General features: G+C 37.2%; 1 protein-coding gene across 1 annotated transcript in view; it reads left to right on the top strand.

Annotated features, from left to right (window-relative positions):
* Positions 1-22,667, top strand: part of gpc5a (glypican 5a) — a 187,009-nt gene that overhangs the window by 72,194 nt on the left and 92,148 nt on the right. Inside the window, exons 3-5 of the mRNA XM_041271996.1 lie at positions 4,444-5,138; positions 13,040-13,173; positions 19,472-19,597. Of these exons, the coding sequence (XP_041127930.1) occupies positions 4,444-5,138; positions 13,040-13,173; positions 19,472-19,597 (955 nt within the window). The remainder of the gene's footprint in view (positions 1-4,443; positions 5,139-13,039; positions 13,174-19,471; positions 19,598-22,667) is intronic.

The raw sequence follows: 22,667 nt of genomic DNA, 5'->3' as shown, positions 1-22,667 counted from the left end.
AGTAATTTATAATGATAGCGTTGTATAGTTTGTAGTTTTCCCATGCTTTGCCCATGTTTATGCTATGCATATACCACAGTTTACCATGTTTTTAATATACCATACCACTCTGAGCTTTACAATTCATACCTAAACTTAACCATGCTTTTACTTTGCTGTATTACACTCTGGTTTGATTATACTACGGTATACGTATATAAGGTGAATACTTGCATACTGTGCAACGAGATACTGCATTGTGGTCTGACCAGGCTTTGTAGCACTAGTTATGCTTTGCAGAATACTTTGGTAAAGGCATCTTCAAAGTTGTAGCGTGTGTGTAGAGTGTTACTTCTTGTATAAGAGAAGTCATGTAGAGTAGTCTGGACTTCTCGAGCTGCTCCTGGCAGCACCAGCCTTGCATTATGATGTCGCTGGAATAGTCGAGGGAAGAACACTGCAGAAGCAGGGCTTGCTGGAATCGTCTGCTGAACACGTTGACACGAGCAGCTGGAATTGCTGTAAGAGAGTTTGTATGGAATGCATACAGTATGTATGATCATCATCTACTAGTATACTATAGAGTCTGATTCTTGCAATGGCTGAAATGAATTTTGTTATTATTTTAATCTAAAATGAAATACATTTAGTACTCGGTTATCTTTTACCCAGATACACGTCAGTTGCGTTTTACCACCATTGTATTAAGAATAAAATCAATCCCCATTTATATATATATATATATATATATATATATATATATATATATATATATATATATATATATATACACACACAAACCCGTCACATGCGATTTCCGACTCCCATCACCAGTTTCTAATACATCTCTTCAATGTTACAATGTACTTGTTTATCTGTCACAGCCCGCTGTTTGTTTTTTTGCAAGCCAAATCAGTCTGTCTTTACACAGCGCTTCCTCCAATTTCACCTGACGGAAATGCAGCCAAAACAAAGCGTATGAGACAAGCTACGGTAATGTAAAAGTTAATCATAAAAAGTTTTAGATACTGTGGTGCTTTTTTTTATGATAATTTTTTAAAAGTGATCTTCAGTTGCTTTTGTACGTTTTCATTTGCAAGTGAACTGTGACATTAGGGCCTTATCGAGCACTATATTCTGCAATTTTGAATACCGACATTGGATACTGTTTTAATTCTGGAAACTGATGTTGTTTTTTAATCTTTTTCTAAATTATATTGCCTTTTAAATTTTACACAGTTCTGTGCATGGGTAACATTTTGACATAATTTTGCTGTTTGGTCATTTAATGGGGAATTTTACATACTGCTACAATACGTATCAGATATAAAAGTATGTACTGTATTACAGTCCACGTGTCCACATTTTCAGAATCATATCGTTCGGAATTAAAATACTTCTGTTGAAAATATAGTACTCTACCAACAAAACCAACTACAGTGCCTCTAACTGGAAGCCTACTTATTTTAAAACACAGTCTTTTCAGCTTTGTATTTTTGACATTGTATCTTTTATTTTTTGTTCCCTGAAAAAGGGGACAAGGGTTGGAACGGGCCAAAATGAAATAATCCGATATGCGTCACATTCGTTTAACAGTCACTAAGTCAAAATTTTATAGGTTCGGATATGTGAGTGATGACTGTAATTCTTTGTTTCAGTAACTGGATTTCCTATCCAAGAGCAGAAATGTGTTTTGTAGTGTGTCTTTTTGCACTTTTTTTTTTTTTTTTTTTTTTTTTTTCTGAATAAATCAATAAATACAAATTCAAACTTCAGGTGTAGTGGAGATCTGATTTTTTTACTTGACCCCCTATCATGGGCATCCACAAGTGAAGTGACACAGAGAGAGTTTTGCTTTTCTTTCCCACTTCTTTTCATTGGGAGATATGTAGGGCATTACCGGCTTGAGTTTAAGACTCAATTTACTGGCAGTAGCATGCTATACTGCCAGCTGAAATACAACACAACTTAAAAATAAGCTTAAAGGTAATGTTAAAAACGTTCGCATTCTTGTTCCCCTGTTGTATTGGTTAACTCTGACATTTTGAAAATTACCATAAACAGGACATGAGACAGACACAAAAGATACAACAATATTCTTGTAACTTAAATGAAAATCTAGTAAAATGCAAATTATTCTGATGTGTGTATTACTTTAGAATACATTTTATTTTTAATTCACTTCCTTTTTTTCCTTCTCCATGGCAACCAAAGTAATTGCACCTATTTAGAGTGAATTTCTTCATTATCAGTAAGCCGTTGAAAGCTACAAAGCAATTGTTTATGAAGTGTTTTTGTGTCTGGTGCCTTTTTTGTGAAGAAAGCTATAACTTGTTGTAACTCGATATTGCATTTCAGGTTCATTTTCCTCCCTCTATTCCCTAAAGTTGCTTTAATTAAAGGCCGCTCTTCTCATCTGGGTCAGAATGAAGGAAACAGTCTAGACTAAATTGTACTTTAATCTTAAAGATTTGTAAATATTTACAATATGTAATGTTTTAAAGAGTTGCTTTAAGTAAATAAACAGGGTAGTGGTTTTATCAAACTTATCAGATCACTACAATACAGTATTTATATTAAATAACTCAATTTTAATTATATAACATTTTTAAAACATTACATTAAGTTCCTAATGAAATCCAACTGGGATTAGTCCACTTAGTGGATGTAAAGTTCCAGGTTTGAGAGCTTCCTAATAAATATTAAATCTTAAAAAAAAAAGTTTTAAGGCAAGATTTAAAAACACCCAGGGATTCAGAGTCCCTAATTTCTTTGGGAAGGGCATTTCACAGCCTAGGGGCATAGGAACAGAAGGCCCGATCACCCACAGTTCGTAATCTGGTCATGGGGACACACAAGAGCCCAACATCAGTGGACCACAAATTGCGTCTAGGAGTATAAATAAACAAAAATGTCAGTTATGTAAGAGGGAGACACACCCTTCAAAGCCTTAAAAGTAAATGGCAAGATTTTAAAATCAATGCAAAACTTAACAGGGAGCCAATGTAAGGATTCCAGAACGGGTAATATGATCACCAGATTGAGACCTAGTCAAAACCCTGGCTGCTGAGTTTTGCACATACTACAATTTGTTTAGGGTGTTCTTGGTAAACCCAGCATGCAGGGCATTACAGTAGTCAAGTCTGGACAAGACAAAGGCATGGACCAGTTTCTCCGCAGCAGACAGAGAGAACAGGGCATAGCTAGGTGATATGCCTAAGAATTAAATGCAGTAGGTTGACAATGGAGTGTGCATGTGTATATTTAACCTGCTTCATTCTGTCACTGACAGCTGTTGTTTTCAGCATAGAATAATATCAACCATTCCAAATGTTTAAATACTTTTGAAACTGTATGGGACATTACGGTTTCTAAGTGCAAACAGTAAGTATTGTTTTTCTAAGAAAAAAAAAAAACTTATAATCTAAAAAATAAGCTTGCTGTGACCCTTTTTAGTATGACATGGAACTATAATGTGCATAACATCTTGCATTCAGCACTACTGTATGCTATTAATTGATGCATTGTATAAATTAATGTTGTGCTTAAATTCACTTTTTTTATATTTGTTAGATTGAGTAGGAATAGTGTAAACTGCATCAGTGAGCTAACTAAAATACTGTACATGGCAATAGGTGGATCCAGTAGGACAGCTGCCACCGCTTGGAGAGGATTTAGGGAGGGAGTCACTAAGGATTATACTGGAATGTAGATTTATTTAGTCAGTGTTATACAACAAAAGCTAAAACATCCATGTTATTGCAGCCTTTAATGCCCCTGAAATTTAAAAACAAATACATAACAAAATACTTCCTTAATAGTGTATATTTGACTGGCAGTTATATTTTTAAATCGAACAGTGTTCAAAGGCCCCCAGCAGGTTGAGATTTTGGCTCTGTTTAGGTTTGCATTCGTCTCCAGGCAGTAAGCTGCCACAGTAAAGGTCTGCCTCTATGATAATACATACTGTACATACTCTCTTGCTCTGGAAAGTACGAAATGGACAAATAACTTCACCCTGTAGGTGTCTCTGCTCTGTTGCTGGCAAGGCACTAGCTGAAGATCAAGGTCACTTTTTGTTCTATACACCTGTAACATTGTTGTAGCTTATTAAATTTTTCCATTAATCTACTTCCATTTGCAATGTAGATCTCTTACAATATGTGCAGTTTTTATGTATGAAAACATGTATTCTCATATAAACTATGACTATGTACCATATCGGTTCCATAAAAACTATGCGTTTTTATGTCTGTGGTTTCACTTCATAAATCATTTCATAGCACTATTTGGTATTTTTTTATACTTGATTGAGAGCCATAATACTCCTTTGTTTTTTCTCAACAATCTTTTGACTCTGGTATTTTTTCTCCAAAAACACCCTATGTAGTACTTTAATGGGCATTGTTTTAATGCAATTCCCATGCATTCTCTTGAACTAATACAAAACATTCTTTCTTGCAGAAACATTTGAAACCCTCATCCGGCAAGCTGAGAACTACACAAATACGTTATTTCACACCACTTACAGAAACATGGCTGCAGACACGGCTGCATCAGTGAGAGAGCTCTTCACTGACATTGGACTTTTTGTGCTGGGCTCTGAGGTCAGCATTGAGGAGTTTATGAACAGGTTTTTTGACAGCCTGTTCCCTTTGGTTTACAATCACCTCATAAACCCTGGCTTGACAGATATAGCACTTGACTATGCTGAGTGCACACGGATGGCAAGAAGGGACCTGAATCCATTTGGAAACATTCCCAAATTAGCAGTTGGACAAATAGGAAGATCTCTGCTGCCCAGCCGTGTTTTTTTGCAGGCTTTGAACTTGGGGATCGAAGTCATTAACACAACAGACCATTTGCAGTACACAAAAGAATGCAACAGAGCCTTACTCAAGATGCAGTACTGTCCTCATTGCCAAAGCCTGACTCAGAGTAAACCGTGTATGGGGTATTGTCTCAATGTGGTAAGAGGCTGCTTGGCCAGCATGGCAGAAATTGATGCTCACTGGAGGGAGTATGTCAAGTCTTTGGAAGAGCTGTCAAACGGGATGCATGGAACCCATGACATTGAGCAAGTGCTGCTCAACCTTCATTCGCTTGTAAATGATGCAGTTATGTATGCTCAAATAAATGGGCCAAAGCTTTCAGTACAGGTAAGAATATTCCAATTGCTATTCAATCCTATTTTAGACTTTATGCTAGGGGTGGGCACTCCAGGTCTTGATTCCAACTATGTTTTATTTTTATTTTGATTTATTTATTGGCAGACATCCTTATCCAGGGGGACTTAGAGTAGTTACAAAATATCACATTACAAAATATCACATTAGAGAATATCACATTACAGATAAGAGCAGTTATAAAGTACTATAAAATCAGTAGAAAAATAAGGAATACAGTAAATAATTACATCTACGAGTGAGTTTGACTGAGAGCAGTTAACATAGTAAAAATATTTGCTTACATGAGTAAAGTTCATTAAGAGCACATAATAAGTACGATAGATGAATAAGAACAATTTCAAATAACAGCAATTACAAAAAACATGAATACCGATACATATAAGAGTAAAATCAAGCACAAGATACAGGAAATAGTTATAATTAAGAGCAGTAGTAGAATATGGCAAGGTATGGAGCAGTTTAGTGCAAGTGCAAGCTGATGCAAGTACTGATACAATCTGGTGCCACATAGTCCAGTATGGTCGAGAGTTGTGAGGTTTACAGATGCTGTCTGAACAGGTGTGTCTTGAGGAGGTGGCGGAAGGTGGTCAGGGGCTGAGCAGTCCTGAGATCAGTGGGTAGGTCGTTCTACCACTGAGGGGCAAGGATGGAGAAGGAGCGGACTCTGAACGGGGGAGTGGAGGGGGGGTACAGATAATGGAGGGGGCTTATGGAGAAATTATAGTCTGGAGATAGGAGGGAGCAAAAAGATTGAGACAGCAATAGGTGAGTACAAGAGTTTTGAATTATTTACAACAAATTGAAGAGGAGCCGGACTGGAAGGGCAATCTATGACCATGCCCGCACCATACAGCGTCTACATATGTAGCAGGGGTACACAACCTAGGCTTTTCAGTCCATTTTGTTATAGGAATATTACCTGAATTTGTTCCAACCAGTTCCCTAATAATTTGACACCACTGCAATGGAATGAACTGAAAATATGATAGCCAGTATATCCAAGACTGTTATATTCTGTTTACTATAACTGACGAAATGATGAAAGAGGGCTGATAGTAGGTGCTTGGTTTGGAGGTGCTGTTGATTCTCGAGGAAGTCTCATTTGTGACGACTTCATGGGTTGTTCTTTGTTGCAGATTTCTTTATTGTGGGAACTACATCAATGACATAATATCAAGTTCATTTTTTATAGAGTTGACTCCATTCCTAGAACACACACAGGCAGAATGCCAATAATTAAGAAAGTGCAATGCAGTCCTTCCAAAACCAACCAACTTATGCTAATTATGAAAAATAAATAAATAAATAAACTATTCAAAACTTGAATATACTCTTAGCGTTAGAGTTACCTGGATCATCAGCCGCTGACCACTTTCATATTCTAAAAATGACATAATGTATCTGATCACCAGTGAGTATACATTGTTAACTATCATTGTAGAAGTTAACATTGCCCATGTCTTGTGTCACTGGACAAACTGAAGATTCACTTCTTGGTGTAAAAATTGTATTATCTTTATAATAACGGATCATGTGGTTAGACAAGTCATGTTTTACGCTATTTAGAAGTTATGGTGTGTGTCGGTTTAGTGATAACCCTGGGGAAGGGACCGTGCCGCTGGGAAAGGGCACTGGTGTTTTAGTCAAGTTTTATCACCCTAAAGGGGCCAAGCACTGAATTAAAATAATAAAGGAAATAAACTGAAATAAACCTTTGCTATCCAACTAGCATGCAGCATATTCCAGTATTTCCTCTGGATGAAGATAGACTTTAAATTGAAGCTTTGAATAGGGGTTATGATTTCAACATGTTTTGGAGCGACAGTATTATAAAAGGTAACCAATGCCCATGATGCACAGTGAAGGTACATTGTCTTGTCTTGTCTTCAACCTTCCTTGATCCGAGGGTTGGTCGCGTTATGTACAAATCTTCGCCAATGAACTCTGTCTTGAGCTTTCCTCGTCGCTTCTTCAGTTGTAAGGCCCATCCATGTTCTAATATTGTCCATCCATGTTGTCCTTGGTTTCCCTCGTGTTCGTGAACCAGGTGTTGTACCTTGTAATATCTGTTTCTCCAAGCAGTCTCCTTCCTTCCGTGTAATGTGACCATAGTAGACCAGTTTCCTTCTTTTGATGCTGTCCAGTATATCCCTCCGTACGCCCGCTCTGGCCAAAACCCATTCATTTGTTTTTCGGGCAACCCAAGAGACTCTTAAAATCTTCCTGAGTCCTTTCATTTCGAAAGCCTGTAATCTTTTCTCATCTTTCTTCTTGATGGTCCAACTTTCACAACCATATGTTGCCACTGGCCATACTAAAGTCTTCAGTAGTCTGATCTTTGTTCCGAGAGAAATGTTGTGACTCTTCCATATTTTATTTCGAGTTGTTTCAACACCTTGACCTTTAGCTAGTCTAGCTCTAATTTCTTTCATACATTCAGCATCCTCTGTAATGAGCGACCCAAGATAGGGAAAGGTGTCCACCTGTTCTAGTTTGGAACCTTGAATCAATATTCTGCATGTTGTTCCCCTTAGACTCATTACTTTGGTCTTTTCAACGTTTATCATGAGACTGTATTCATGCTGGCTTTGCCTAAACGATCAACCAATTCTTGTAATTCCATTTCTGAACTGACTAGTAGAATGATGTCATCGGCGTACCTGAGGTTTGAGACTCGACGGCCCCCAATCTGAATCCCCCCTGCGAAACTATCAAGTGCTTTACGCATAACCATTTCAGCTAGAATGTTGAATAAATATGGTGACATGACACAGCCTTGCCTGACACCCTTTTTTACATGAAACCACTCTGATAGTGTTCCTGCTACCCAGATTCTAGCTCTCTGCTTTCTATACAACTTCACCATTAAATTGATCAAGTGTGGAGGGTATCCCATATCCATCATGGTTATCCACAACTTGACATGCGAGACCCAATCAAACTCCTTCTTGAAATCAATGAAGCACATGAGTTCATTAAGCTTTTGCATCAAGACTCTGTACATTCCGTTGTTAAAAATAATTTGTTTTGTGCAGGTTAACATGAATGTGTGGCTCTCAAGTAAATATTTAAGAAAAGTAAATTGCATTATTACTGAACAACAATTCAAATTCTGAGTTTTAGTTAATTCTGATGTATTGTTTCCATGTTCAGCCAATAATATCTTGGCAGTGCTAGGGAGTAAGGTGATATCTTTTGGAACATAAACATGTTGTAACAATTTGTCTCTTTAATAGATAGGATTAGTGTTTAAAAAGATAAAAGGGGGGGTCAAAACGTATCCCCCCCCCCCCCCCCCCCCCCCCCCCCCCCCCCCCAAAAAAAAAAAAAGCAGATCTGGAGAAAAAACTGTAATAGCTATAGTATTTTCCAGTATGCATTATAATTTGAAAAAACTTTCCAAATCTGTTTTTATTAATGACTAATTACTCTTGGCTTTACTCACTCCTAATAGCCAAACTCTAAAACAGTTTCCTAGCTAGCGAGGCTAAACATGTAAGTGTTACTGTATGACTGCACATATTTTATTAAACAGTCTCATTTTCACTTAGAAGGGTGAATGAGACTAAATGTCTCTTCAAAGAAGAGAATGAAAGTGATGAGACTAAATGTCTCTTCAAAGAAGAGCTATCAGTAATGGTGTGGCAGCACAGTATGCTAAATTGAGTTAATCCAGCACAGGATATTTATATAAAAAGAGGAGAGAGAAAATGTAATGTTGTGTAGTTAGGATTGAGTCATTCTTCAATTGTATCTTAGTACAAAGTGGCCTATGTTTTGGTCAACAGGGCAGGCTTATTTTCAAATAAAAAATTATTTAAAAATTGAACTCTAATTCAAAATTAGAGTTTTGGATGCTCTTAAATTGTCAATATAATTTAGTGATGCTTGGGTCTAACGTTTAATTATTATGTTGTTATGGAGAGTAACTGCTTGGGCAAACTGAATAAGAGGGGTAAAAACATACAATACAGTCCCTTGTCACATTATTTAGAAACTGGACTGTATCTGTACTTCAGATCTGTCTGCATCTGTTTTTCAAATTGAATTTAAACTATTGAGTCCTGTTGACACTGTCAGTACTGACATGTGGCCGCTTGGGTAGCACCCTGGCTCTTTGAGACTACAGTGCCACCTGTAATTTCTTCAGGTACATCATTAGTAGGGCTCTATGAAATTCACAGGAGAATTAAAAGGACAGGACTAACCCGCAGTTCAGTCCTAAACCTCCAAATGTCCATGTAGCCGCTCCAGCTAAACTGATCTCAAGAATAATTAAGGAATACATACCATTATGCACAGCACAGATGCCAATAAAAACAAAGTTTGTGAAAAATTGATGAGCTACTACAACCCTGATCAATGCAGAATAAATCCACGTTTTATTCAACCAGCTCACACATTTCTGAAGGCAGTAAGGATTTTTGACCCACAAACAAGTTTGTAGTTTGGATAAAGAAACCCTCCTTTTAGATTCTATCCCAGGGATTGATGCTTACTGCATCCCTGCCAAGTCGTCTGATTTCGTCAGGAAACTCCCGATAATTTAGATTGCCAAATGTAATGCATTATTACCTTAAGTAAATTTTTTCTAACAAGTGCCAGGTTAAAAAACAAGTTGTAAAAACCCAGGGCCCTAATCATTAGGTCTGCTTATAGCCTTCAAATTGATAGCTCTATATTCAGGTAAAAAAACATTTTTCAGTCTTGACTTGGCACTATTTTTATGGAACACAATTGCGCCATCTGGTGGATTAACTGCAACACTTTATGAAAACTCCACCACAACACTGCTGACAATTGATATCAGTGACAGTGTGTTATTTGGGATAGAAAAATTACATTTAGCTAATGCACACTGTTAGTTTAGGAAATAGTGTACTTTGTGTGTACAACCACAGAGCAATTACTTTTCCCAAAATATTAATTTCTCATGTATACTAACACACTATGGATGTGCTCCAAGATGTATTTATAAAGTACAATCTTTCTTAATACAGTAATTTGTAAACATGAAAAGATGTGCATGTCTGCTCTATAGCCAATTACAAAGACACAAGCTTGAAATTAGGCTGTTTAGTCAAGGATAGCTGTGGAAAGCTTTCTACCTGAAAACTGAAAATCTGTCAGTAGGCTAAATCTGACAGTAACAGAAGCACATCAAAATAACATTGCTCCAAAAAAAAAAAAAAAAAAAAAAATAGATTTCCTCAAAATGTAGTCAAATCATTTGAATTTACTAAGTTTCTTATAGTATTTTTAAATGTATCACAATAAGAGTTTTATAGTTATTAATAGAAAAAAAAACTGCGTGCGAACATACTAGCGAGGTGGTTGGGAGACAGTAGTACAAAGTAACACAGAAGAAAAATATTTAATATCAGACAAATAGTTATCTTGTGTTTCAATTCAAAGTAATATAATTTTAAACTGTCAGTATCATTGTCAACTAAGTGATTTTGAACACAAAGGTTTTCCTTTGCGATTCAAATAAACTTCCTCAAAGCAGCTATTTTCAAAGAACCACACTGAACAATATCACACAGAAACTGCTGAACACACAATAAATAAGCTGCTTTTGAGGGATACAATTAAAGAGACAATATAGAGAGAACTAACAATCAACACATTCCCGAGACAAAACACAACAAATGCTACAGCGTCTAGATTTACCGTTCAGAACTACAGATTTAAATTTGCATACACTGTGAATGCAGTGTACAAGTATACATACATGAAACATAGTTAACAGATATGTTATATGTTGATTTTGAGAGGTTTTGGAAATATTCTGAATCATAAGGAAAATGTATGAAAGTGAAATAGGAAAATTAATGCATCTTTACTTGCCTGCTTGTAGCTTGAAAATGAAAACTCAAAAACGCTCCCCAGTGGTTTTCTGGAAATTGTAACAACAATACAACAATAATATTAAATAGAAGAAATATTTTATCCAGTATTAGCCTTCTTGTAAATGGCATCAGATTGCAATATGCTGGTGTTTATAGCATTTATTGACCATCTGTGCTGTCACTCAGTGCTGGACACAAATTCTCCAGACTCTATTGTTTATGTTATATGTTACAAAAAAGTGTTGGCCTTAAGAGAGTTGGAAATATTTAAAATAAATTAAAACAATAAAGTAGTTTGGCCATGTTTTTGCTGATTAACAATGAGGCTTAGGAAAGTAGAAATGTTTTGTTGTGAAATTTGGTGGGCATGAACCAGGGCTTCGCTATTTCCTAATTTCACCTGTCTATCATCATTAACTCCCTATTTAAACCCAGTCACAGCTCAGCTCTTTCTCTTGCGTTTTGCTTTTTTCTCTTCCTCCCTCCTCCTCCTCACTTTTTTCACGTCACGTGCTTCTGTTTCGGTCCCCTCTGGGGGGATAGTGATAACTCCACATGTTCTTCGTCACGTCAGAGGGGACCATCGGCTTCACTGTTCTTTAACAGCTCATGTGCTTTATGTTGCCTCATACAAGAAGGCTTTGTGTTACTTCCTCCTTTATCCTCCTGGGACATGGCCCTCTTACTCTTAGTGCTCAAGTCCTATAACTAACAATTATTTGTGTTCTCTCAGATTCTCTTTTCTTCCCTACATCAAGGCTTTGTATGAGCCGTTCCATCCTCTGAGGGTCGAACTCGGTCACTAACTGGGACCCAGTTGCGAGGCCGAGCCTATAATGACTCTCCGAGAAGTCAGAGGACTTTGTGTTTTCAGGGCCCCGGAAGCCGATAGGGCTAGTCTCGACTCCATAGGGAAGGCACTCTCGATTGGAGTCTGTCCAGTCCTTTTCTCTCTCTCTCCCCTGCGCTAGAGGCCGAGCCTAGAATCCTAAATTGCAGAACGCTCCCTTCGTCTTGCACCCCTGGTTCCTGCCTTGTGAATTTAGTGTTATCCAATTCATGTACACTTAACAATAAATAACTTCTAGTCGTTATGAAGTGCATTTAAAACATGTTTTCCTACAAATCTAGATATATTTCCTATAAATCGATATAGTTTTAGCACTATACCCAATATAAGCTCTTGTGGTGGGATGTTTACTATAATGGAAATAACTGATGTTTTTTATTATTATTATTATTGTTATTATTATCAAACAATCTCAGAAAACGCATGCACAGTAAGGAGCATTTCACCTTAAAGGGGAAGTCAGTTTCTCTAGACTTGCTAACTCTGCCTCCCACCTTCCATGGATTGGCCAGTGTTAACCAGATCACACCAGCGTCCAGCCTTTGCTCTGTTCAAAACCACAACATGGCGGATCTGGCAAGACACCACGTAGACACAGTTTGCACATGGCCTCCCAATTTTATTTAGTGTTCATCAAAATTGGGCCCTTTGGGTCTAGGAATGTTTTTATCCCTCTAAGTGTATCTCTGATGCACAGTTAAGATTCAGTACAGAGTAAAAACTAAGGTTATTTATGTGTTATTTTTCAAACAAACCTGTTGCTGTTGTCATTCACCACAGCTGCAGTTGTTGGGTTCTGTTAATCTCGTGATGGAGATGTGTGGGTTTGATGAAAGGAAGGTACCTCATGGAGTGTCTAATGGTTAGGCAGTTCCTCTGACAGTTAATTATTTCTATCCTGACCGACAAAGATCAAGATGGTAATGCTCTTTTTTTTTATCTCAACAGTCAATGACAGGTTTGAAAACACAGTTCCATGAACCAGGGATGACCTTTATGATAGATTATGCATTTCTGTCCTGCAACCCTCTGTTATGAGTCCATATCAGAAACACACAGATATAGAGTGATATTGTTGCTATTAATGATGTGTTTTGTGTAAGAATGAATCTGCAGCTGCGCCGATCACAGAATGGATATTTATTTGTTATTGCTCCTTCTGGTTTCAGGTGAATAAAGCATGTGGACATCCAAGTAGAAAACCAGGACACTCTTCAGGTGATCAGCTGGAGAACAACAAACATTATCTAACCCTTAAGGCACCACAGCGAGAGAGTGAAGACACGCTAGCCAGCAGAAGAAAGTAAGAAATATTTTCATTCACTTTAAAACACTCAGAACAAACATAAAAAACATATGAAACCATTTTTCCCCCCTCATTACAGTATCTCTTGTTATCAGGCAAGTTCCCTGTTATCGGACAAATTCCCGGTAAGTTATCTGAATTTACTTGCTGCACAGGAGGTGTGTGAGCAAAAAGAACCAGGAACCTGCACTGCTTTAAAGGGAATATTTATATGTTTTAAAGTTTTTACACACACAAAAAAAACCATTGCATGCAAATTTCCCTTATTCTGATGTATTGCATTGCTTTCTGGCTGCAGTTTGAACATTAAAATGATAATGCATCACCCTCCTGTCACACTCCACATGGTGAACATGTTAACTGGCCTACTTTTGCACCAATCTAAACCAATTTGGTTGTAATCAATTTTTTAAACCTGCATTTTCACATTCTTATCTTTGCGATTATGAGGACCCTTTGAATGTGCCTGCACAGGTTACGAGAAGCAGTGGCCACAATTAGCTACAGTACACCTTCGCTATAATGACCTTCATTATAAAGAACCTTTGGCTATAACGAACCTGGCCGCTGGACCCCAAACAAAAAGATGGAAAAAAGATAATGTTGTCTGTGAAGTGCAGGAATGCTTGTAGTAGGAGAGAGTGTGTTTCACATTGGTCGACAGGAGCTGCTGGTGATTGGCCATGGAGTGGAACGAGGCGGGACTAACTGAGGCTAAAGACCGCAGTGCCTACAAAGATACCATGAAATTTTTCTGTCAGGACAACTGAGGAAGTCAGCACCTCCAGTCACTTTTTTTTTTAAGTAACAAAAACGCTTATTCACTGCCAAACATGCCAAAACTACTTTAGATGTGTAATGGCTGCAGTATAGGATACAGACCTTAGGTTTAGGGTTTTGGTGTTGGGAGAGGATTATTCATTGTTTTATTAATAATAATATGATAACCAATCAGAGTGTAGTGTCCTGACAGGACCATTTGGTGGTACTTTTGTAAGGACAGCCTGAAGACCAGAGACAGGGGGATTGATTGGTTGTTGTTGTTGTGAAGCAGAGAGAAGCGAATGAGCAGAGACAGAATAGTTCCACCCTGAAATTCCTTTTAAAAATTAATTAGTTTTAGTGATGTAGGTCATGGCCCACAGTGCCGTGTTAATTGTTACTTAACAATTGGCAGATTGTCATTGATCATTTATTAGTGTAATAAAATCAGCGTTAAGGATTTTTGTTACAATATACACACACTGTCAACATCCTGGTCTGTACACACGGGATCATGCCCCCTCCACAGTGAAGTCCACTCTTTTGTCTTATAAGAAACACTCGCTGTGTAACTGCCTTCAAAAAATAAAAATCATTTTATGTTGTAACAAATATATATATTGATCGTTTGAAAAAAGTAGTAGTGCAGGCTTATCTCTGTCATGAATACAGGTTGTCAAAAAGCACTTGTTTTTTGACTTGTTCAGCAACTATGTGGCAAAGCAAAATTGAGTAATAATAATTTAAAAAATTAAAAAAAAAAATGAGGATCTGATTAACTTTTCATGTCAGTTTGGGATTCTTGCATGTTGTATTAAGATTTGGTGTACTTTGAAATGATTCATGTCAGATTGATTTTGAATACAAGTTCACCTTTAATTCGGGATTTGTGTTTTTTTGTACTATTTTAATTCTTTAATGAATAGGATAAAGCAAAAGCAGAACACTGCATACATAAGACAGAGGTACGTGTAATTCTACTTTTATTCACAATATCATCTTATTAACTTACTCCAACAGTTTATCCTTCATTTTGATTGTCGTTTCGCTATAAAGAACCCCTCGATATAACGATCAAAAGGCTTGAGGACAGCAGCTGAACATGTTAATTTACAGGATCATTTAATCAACCTTACTGATACCACAAGAGTATCTTTGCGATGCAATTAGTTGACAGAAGTATGATACAGTATGTCACAGTATTATAACTAGGGCTTCTGTTTTTCGGTTTTTATAAAAAATTTCAGTGCTTAGTTTTAGCTATTTTAGAGTTTTATGTAAAGTTTTTTTTTTTTTTTTTTTGGGGGGGTGGGGGGGGCTTACTTTTTATATACTATATTGTTTTCCATTACTTTCCAAAATTCTTGAGTGTTTTTTTTTTTTCTGTCCCAGTATGTATTAACACGACAGTGCTTGTACTTTCTTTCCTTTTGTAATTTGCAAATTGCAATTCTGTTTTATATTCCACAAGCTTGTAAATACTCCATACTCCATATGCAAGCAAGAACAATCCTCCACTCTAGTAATTGTAATCTTGTTTTAAATCTCGCAAGGATGGTCCTGGTTTTTGTTCCAACTGTCTATAACCTAAATTAATTAATTGGACCAATAAAACTTCTAATAAGCACTTAATTGGCCCAATTAAGTAATTTAGGGTACAGTTGTAACAAAAACCAGGAGGGACACCATCCCTCCAGGACCAGGACACCCCTGGTTTAATGACAGTTGTATATCGATATCATGCACTGTGGCAGGCTGGCGAGTGGATAGAGGCCCAGAGACAGACTGCAGTTCAAAAAAATAACTATTTTATTATAAATAAACACAAAATGAAAGGGCACAAGGGCCAAAACAAAACAATTTAAACACAAAGAAAGACAAAAAGCAAAATTTACAAAAATAACAATCTCCAGGCTGGGCAATGCCTTCACTGGATTCAAGCTCTCCAAACAACCAAAAAAAAACCAACCTGCTTCCTCAGCTCCCTCTCCCAATGAGAAGCAGAGGCCTCCTTTTATATCAGGTGGCTGGGCGCTGATTGATCGTTAATCAACCTAATCAACTAATCAACCCCAGCCACCTGAACATAATAAACCCAGGCAGGTAGGGGAAGTTAACCCCATCCCTGCCAATTTAAAGGGCAGAGCTTTGCTCTGCCACATGCACATATATCGATATTGATAATATCGAAGTCTTCCAAAATACACAAAACTATTATAACACAATTGCAATATGAAACATATACATATAACAGATATTTACATAAGAAAAGCAATAACTTACTTTAACTTAGTATCTTAATATCCATGGAGAAAAACAAGGTCTTGTTATATTGTTTTACTATTCCATGCCATCACCAGCCACCTCAGAACCGAAGTATATCTATGAGGGGTGTCAAACTCGGCTCCTGGAGGGCCGCACTGTCTTCTGGCTTTCGTTCCACCCGAGCTCTCAGTTACTTAATTGATCAAATTATTTGATTAACTGGACACATTTAACACTTCAGGCCTCAAAATGTTTCATAGGTAGTGTACCTTGAGTCAAGTTCATTTTTAAAACCATCAACTGTAAAAGACCTTGAAAAATATTAAATATGTCAAATTGAACAAATAATTAGATGAATTATGTTAATTGAGAGCTTAAGTTGGAATGAAAGCCAGAAGACCCTGCGGCCCTCGAAGACTGGAGTGTGACACCCCTGGTTTATATACTGCACTTCACTGCCAATCTAGAAGTAATTTAATCTCTAATGCACGACACATCCAGATGTAGTAAGTGACCTGTGATGTCATGCTGAATGTTGCATTACTTTGTGATGTGTTTTGAGGTTTTAAAAGTACATCTAATTTATAATACCTGAAGTTCCAATAACATTACTAATAGTGTAAATAATGGAAAAAAATACAATGAACTACTGACGCATGCGCATAACTCAAAATAATCCCAATAGTGCTTCATGCAGCATTCAAATAGCATTCGGTACCTTGTGAGCACGTTCTAAATGGAAGAAAAAAAATTATATATATATATATCTCTCAAATTATTTAGGCCGATTTTCCTGTGTATTATGGTGTGTGTGTTAAGTTTGTTTTTAGGTGTGTATCCCTTTAAAAAAAGACAGCGCATGCACTTTTTGAAAAAAGAGGATATAGTTTCCGGTAAGGGATTGGTCGGTGAGAGGAAACAGGTGAAGAAACGGGAGTAGAGCACACGAGAGAGGGTACACAGGTTGTGGATTTGTTGTTTTTCTTGATTTATAGCTATTGACTGTTTGAAATACATTTGTTAATCTGATTCTTAGAAAAAGAAAAACGCCAATCAACGGAATAAAATGGTTAAATAATATTTAATGTGTGATGTTTGCCTACGAGACTGACAGTGATTGGTATGTATAGGGTTTGTTGTATCTTAGTGTAAAATAAACCTGATTATACTGCGTTTGTATTTTTGGCTGTATTAGCAATAAAAAGTATGTCTTGTGAGCGTACAGTAAATGTTTTTTAATTCCACAATATCAGGATATGGAAATTATTATCGATATCGATATCAACATATCGATATTGGTGCCCACCCCTAATTTAAAGTATTCAGAACGAATCAATGCAAGGTAGAAGTCAGGAAGACGGGACATTGCCAACTTTTTTTTGTGGGTTACTGTATTTTATTTTATTTATTTACGAGGACAAGTCAACAAATTGAGTAGCAATTTCCAGTGTTTTTCTGGCGTTTATTGGATGTGCACCTATTTCATGTTTTTTTTTTTTTTTTTTTATTTGGTATTGGCAATTATTTTTTCTCATTTTTCCCCCCAATTTGGAAAGCCCAATTATTTTTTTTATTTCAGTCCGGCTCACTGCTGCCACCCCAGCACTGACTCGGGAGAGGTGAAAATGGACACACACGTCTTCTGAAACGTGCCATCCACCATACGCTTCTTTTCACTCTGCAGGCCCGCCATTTTGCCACCTCAGAGCTCTGGGCAACTTTCAGGCAGGTCCGTAGGCACCTGGACAGTCTACAGGGGTCGCTGGTGCGTGGTTAGCCGAGGACACCCAGGCCGACCTAATCCCTCCCCACCCAGACGGCACTCGGCCAATTGTGCACCGTCTCCTGGGAACTCTCATCCACTGTTGGCAGTGGAAAAGCCAACGTCACCCCAGGCCTTTCAGGATCAGGTTTTTTCAGCTGAAAAAACCTGATCCGCCCGTCTTGCAGATGCTACTGTGCCTTTAACAGTATGGATTGATTTCGCTTTTAGCAGACCGTTGCTGCATGAAAAAGAAAAATCTTGGAACCACATGACAGCTCTGTTATGTCTTGACGCAACATTTAACCAATCAGATAGTTGAAGGGGTGGGTTTTCTGTGTTAATCACTTCAAGAGGCTAAAACATTAAAAATGACTGCTATATATATATATATATATATATATATATATATATATATATATATATATATATATAGCAAAAAATAGTGACAATGAATGCAGGGGGTCAAAATAAGCCAGCGATCGGTGCAATCCACCACCTAATACTATATTTGCACCAGCTACTTTATTAAAAAAATATTAAGATTATTTTCGGGTATTATAATTCAGTCAATTTTTAGTTGTATTATTGTACTGTAAGGTGATATATATATATATAGTACATAACAGCTGTACGTATTCACCAAAAAAAAAAAAAAAAAAAAAAAAAAAACATATTCCTTTTGTTGTGATATCGCAACAATATGTACCCAGGTGCTGGAGAGAGATATTGGGGACTCATATATATAGGCTGAACGCCTTTAAGAAGAAATGTGTGATGGGATATCAGCTGAACATTGTCAGCTAACATACAAATGCTTAAGTGCAGAGGTGCTGGATTATTACACTGCGGTTTCCTGCAACAGTTATGATGGTGACCAAACGTGTGTAAGTACTGTTGTGTAAAAAAAAAAAAAATGTAGATCAAGGAAAAATAAAAATAGACGTGCATTAACAAAATACCCTGAAAACTTAATAATTAAGCTAAAAAGCAAGTGCAAAGGGTTTTTTTTTTTTTTTTTTTTTTTTGTGAACTCCAATAAACCTACATTATGTTTCAACAGTCAAATTGTAGAGAGCCTAAATAAGCAGTATAATTTACCATAATAAAAAACAGAAATGAAAAAGTAAATGTAGAACATAAAAAAGCGCAACCAGGTATAGTCAATGAAAGACAACACATTATTCAAATTATTGTTGTATTATATATTTATGGTAAGGCAAGTTTATTTTTCCATTAAAAGTGCTCCCAGCTATAATGTTCTGCCACCCAGCTGTACAGAATTCTTGGGGAGAAGCCTGATAGCCTGGAATTGACCCAGCGATCTCCAGGCGATAGGGTGCATCCTGTATCCTGCCACCTTTAGGAAAACACGTTATTTGAGTCCTGGTAAAAAAGATAAAATAAAAAAGTGTGCAAGTAATGGGATTGATATACTTCAGCTTGTGTTGTGCTGTGCTGTAGGTGCAGTGCTTTAATGAGATTGTTTTATTCATTGCCTTGCAGAGAGTTCGTCAACAGTCTGCGGCTCTACAGGACATTTTATGGTGGGCTGGCTGATCAACTGTGTGTCAGTGAATTGACTGCTGCTGATGGCTTATCATGTTGGAATGGAACAGATGTAGTTAAAAGGTAGGTTTGTTTCTAAACTTTAAATGTTGAATTGCCATCACTAGTGTTTATAAACAAGCCACGACATCTTTGACTTTATATTTTACCACAGAAAAAAATTAACTTACAATGTACCTTATTCCTTTTTTGAAACATCTTTCTTTTTTTTAATCTGTATGCACTAGACAATATGTCAGATATAAGTGTTGTTATTTGCAAGACTCACAAACAGCCTTTTCATCTTGCTAGACTGCTGTGACATCTACAGTGGTTTAACATAGTGTCAGGAAGCTCTGGCGACAAGTATATGCATCTCATAGGTCCACTAACACCACTTCCTTTGGAGTTCACCCGCAAGTGATGTAAAACATGTGTTGTAAGTAGCTGTCATCAGGATGCTCTGCATTTGCAAAAATGCATGCTGTGTTTTAGCCTATGCATTTAAATATATTTAAAACAGTTCAACCTTTCTAGCCTTTCACTTTGTGTTCCTGCATACATTTGCCTTGCCTGTTGCGTAATCACATCTGCAGACAAATAAAGTGATGCTGCACTTGTTGTTTTCTATGTTCAATATGATCTTGAATAAGACTGAATTGGGGTCAAAAATGAAATGCATCCTGGACACTGCATTTTGTTACATACTACACAGATTTCAACTGCTATCTGGACTTGTCTAACTCATTATATGTGGAAGCATTAGAAGACAATACAGTGAGGTTGAATTAATTTTGCCTAGAACTTTATAGTTTTAAGTGGTTCTGCAAGATAGAAGGCTTTTAGTACACAGTAATTTCCAAAACCTTGAATCATTGTAGTCAAATCTTAGTATCTCAAATCTGAATTAGATTTTACTGAATATAAATTAACTGAGGATTGTGAAGAACTTTTATTACAGTGTGCAATTTGCACAAAAATAATGTCACACATGGGAATCATTTTACAAAAAACGTGTGTTACAGTGACAGAAATACAATGATTCTTGGTGGTAAATCTCCCTCCCGACCTGTGAGGGCACTGAACAGAGTTCCTTGGACGGGCTGGTCTGACAGTTCTTTCCCAAGGTTCAATGGAAGTTGGCCAGCTAGAAAGGGGATGAGACTCCGCTGCAATAACGCATTGACCCGGAAGGAAAACGACATGGCAGCCGCAGATTGGAAAGGTGGTTGCACTCGTTTACCAAGGGGTCATGTGTGACAGCATAAAAGGGGACGTAGAATCACAATATGTTCCTTCGCATTGGTTTGTTTTGGATAGAACCGAGAAGGACTGTGAGAGCATAAAAAGAAACGGTATCATGAGTGTTGTGTTTTGTTTGTTTGTAATTGTCTTGTCTTGTACGTTTCTAGACAGCTAAACATAGTTCCAGAGCTGTCGCCAAGAGCCAGCATTAAGCCGGAACAACACTTCACCATTGTCACAAATATAAACTTGTATCACCCACCACAAGCACGACTGCATACACCCAGGACTGGTGACCGTGTTTGTATTATTGTGGGGTGGATATTGTTTATTAATTGGCATTACATTTCCCCTGTTATTTACCCCGTGCAGTACAGTATTGCCAGGGGATTATTGTTTGGTCGCCAGACCTGGAATAAAAGAATAAAAACCTTTCCAAACAGGATTATAAATCTCTCTGTCTATTTCATTGCCACAATGCCTCACCCCTGCACCTGCATTCATTCAGTCACTTTGCCACAGTTACATATTATAAATGTTTGCAAAATGTCTGTAGGGATATACATCTTTAGTGGGTGCGTATCCTAGACTTTTCAATAAAAAACATTATGCCAGTATGGCAAAGTGGTCTACTGTGTACAGATGCAAGAGTGATGCAGTGTGTAATGAGCCAGACAGAGATTTATATTCCAAAGGAGTTTATTGTTACAAAGTCTAGGTCTGGTGACCAAAAGAAAAGATCCCTGGCAATGCACAGCAATGGTAAAACACAAGGAAAATAACACGGGTTGCAATCCCAAATAATAATAAAACGTATCTCTCCCACAAGGTACAATCACAGTCTCCAGTCCTGGGTGCATGTTGTAGTGCTTGGGATGGATGATATAATTTATCTGGTGCCAATTCATGCAGTGATGTTCCAGGATTTTGCTCGCGACAGCTCCTGAACTTGTTTCAGGAGTCTAATAATAATAATCACAATAATTAGAAAACCAAAAAAAACCCAAATAAACACTCAAGAACAGCAATCGCAATAACCAAGAACGCTCAGGAGAAGCAAATTGAGCAATGGGTTTGGATAATGATGTCACATTTTTACATGACCAAGTGATGGCTTTCAGTCAATCGGAGAGCTTGGTTTATGCAACACCGGAAATAACAAAAAATGGCCATGGTGGAGAAGTAATACAGTAGTCCGTCGCATATCCGACTGTGGTGGGAAAAGTAGGATAAATGAATTCTGTTTTAAATACCATTATACACAGCTATAACAATTACTGTATTAATTAATTATTGTTTTGATATTCAGCTTGTATTAGGGAGTTCCTCTAAATCCCTTGTTTAGAAAGATACAGGGTATTAGTGCTGTAGACACTTATATTAGTGTTGTGTAATTTACACAGTAGCAAAATGCCAGTAAAAAACTGCAAGCGTTCAAACAGCATAAAAAAACCCTATAAAAGTAGAAAACTGATGTTACTGAAGTTAAATAGAAATTAAATGCACAGTATTTACATTACTGTGTTGGACGAAGAAGGCTTCAATGTGGGTTTGTTGAATGTTAGCTTTTTAGCTGACATTGCTGTCAAATACCAGACAAGCAAAAGTTGTCAAAACCCAATGCAAACTTTTTAATATCTGAGGAAGACTTTTTTATATATCAGTCACAGTGCTCTCTCCAATTCCAAAATTGTGTGCCATTTTATCCCTGGTAACTCCCTTTTCCAGAAGTGAAAGTATTTCCAACTTTTTTCAATTGTAAGCACAACTTTCTTTCGCTTTCCTGTACCATTCAGCATTAGCGCTGTACACGTGGGTGATGTTGCCATATACTGTATTTTAGAAAGGTGGCATATGGTGGCGTGGTAGTTAGCACTGCTGCCTCACAGCACCAGCATCCTGGGTTCGA

This window comes from Polyodon spathula, chromosome 15 (genome assembly GCF_017654505.1).
Source record: "Polyodon spathula isolate WHYD16114869_AA chromosome 15, ASM1765450v1, whole genome shotgun sequence".
Taxonomy (NCBI): Eukaryota; Metazoa; Chordata; class Actinopteri; order Acipenseriformes; family Polyodontidae; genus Polyodon; species Polyodon spathula.
The sequence above is the reverse complement of the archived record's forward strand: the minus strand, read 5'-3'. Positions and strand labels throughout refer to the sequence as shown.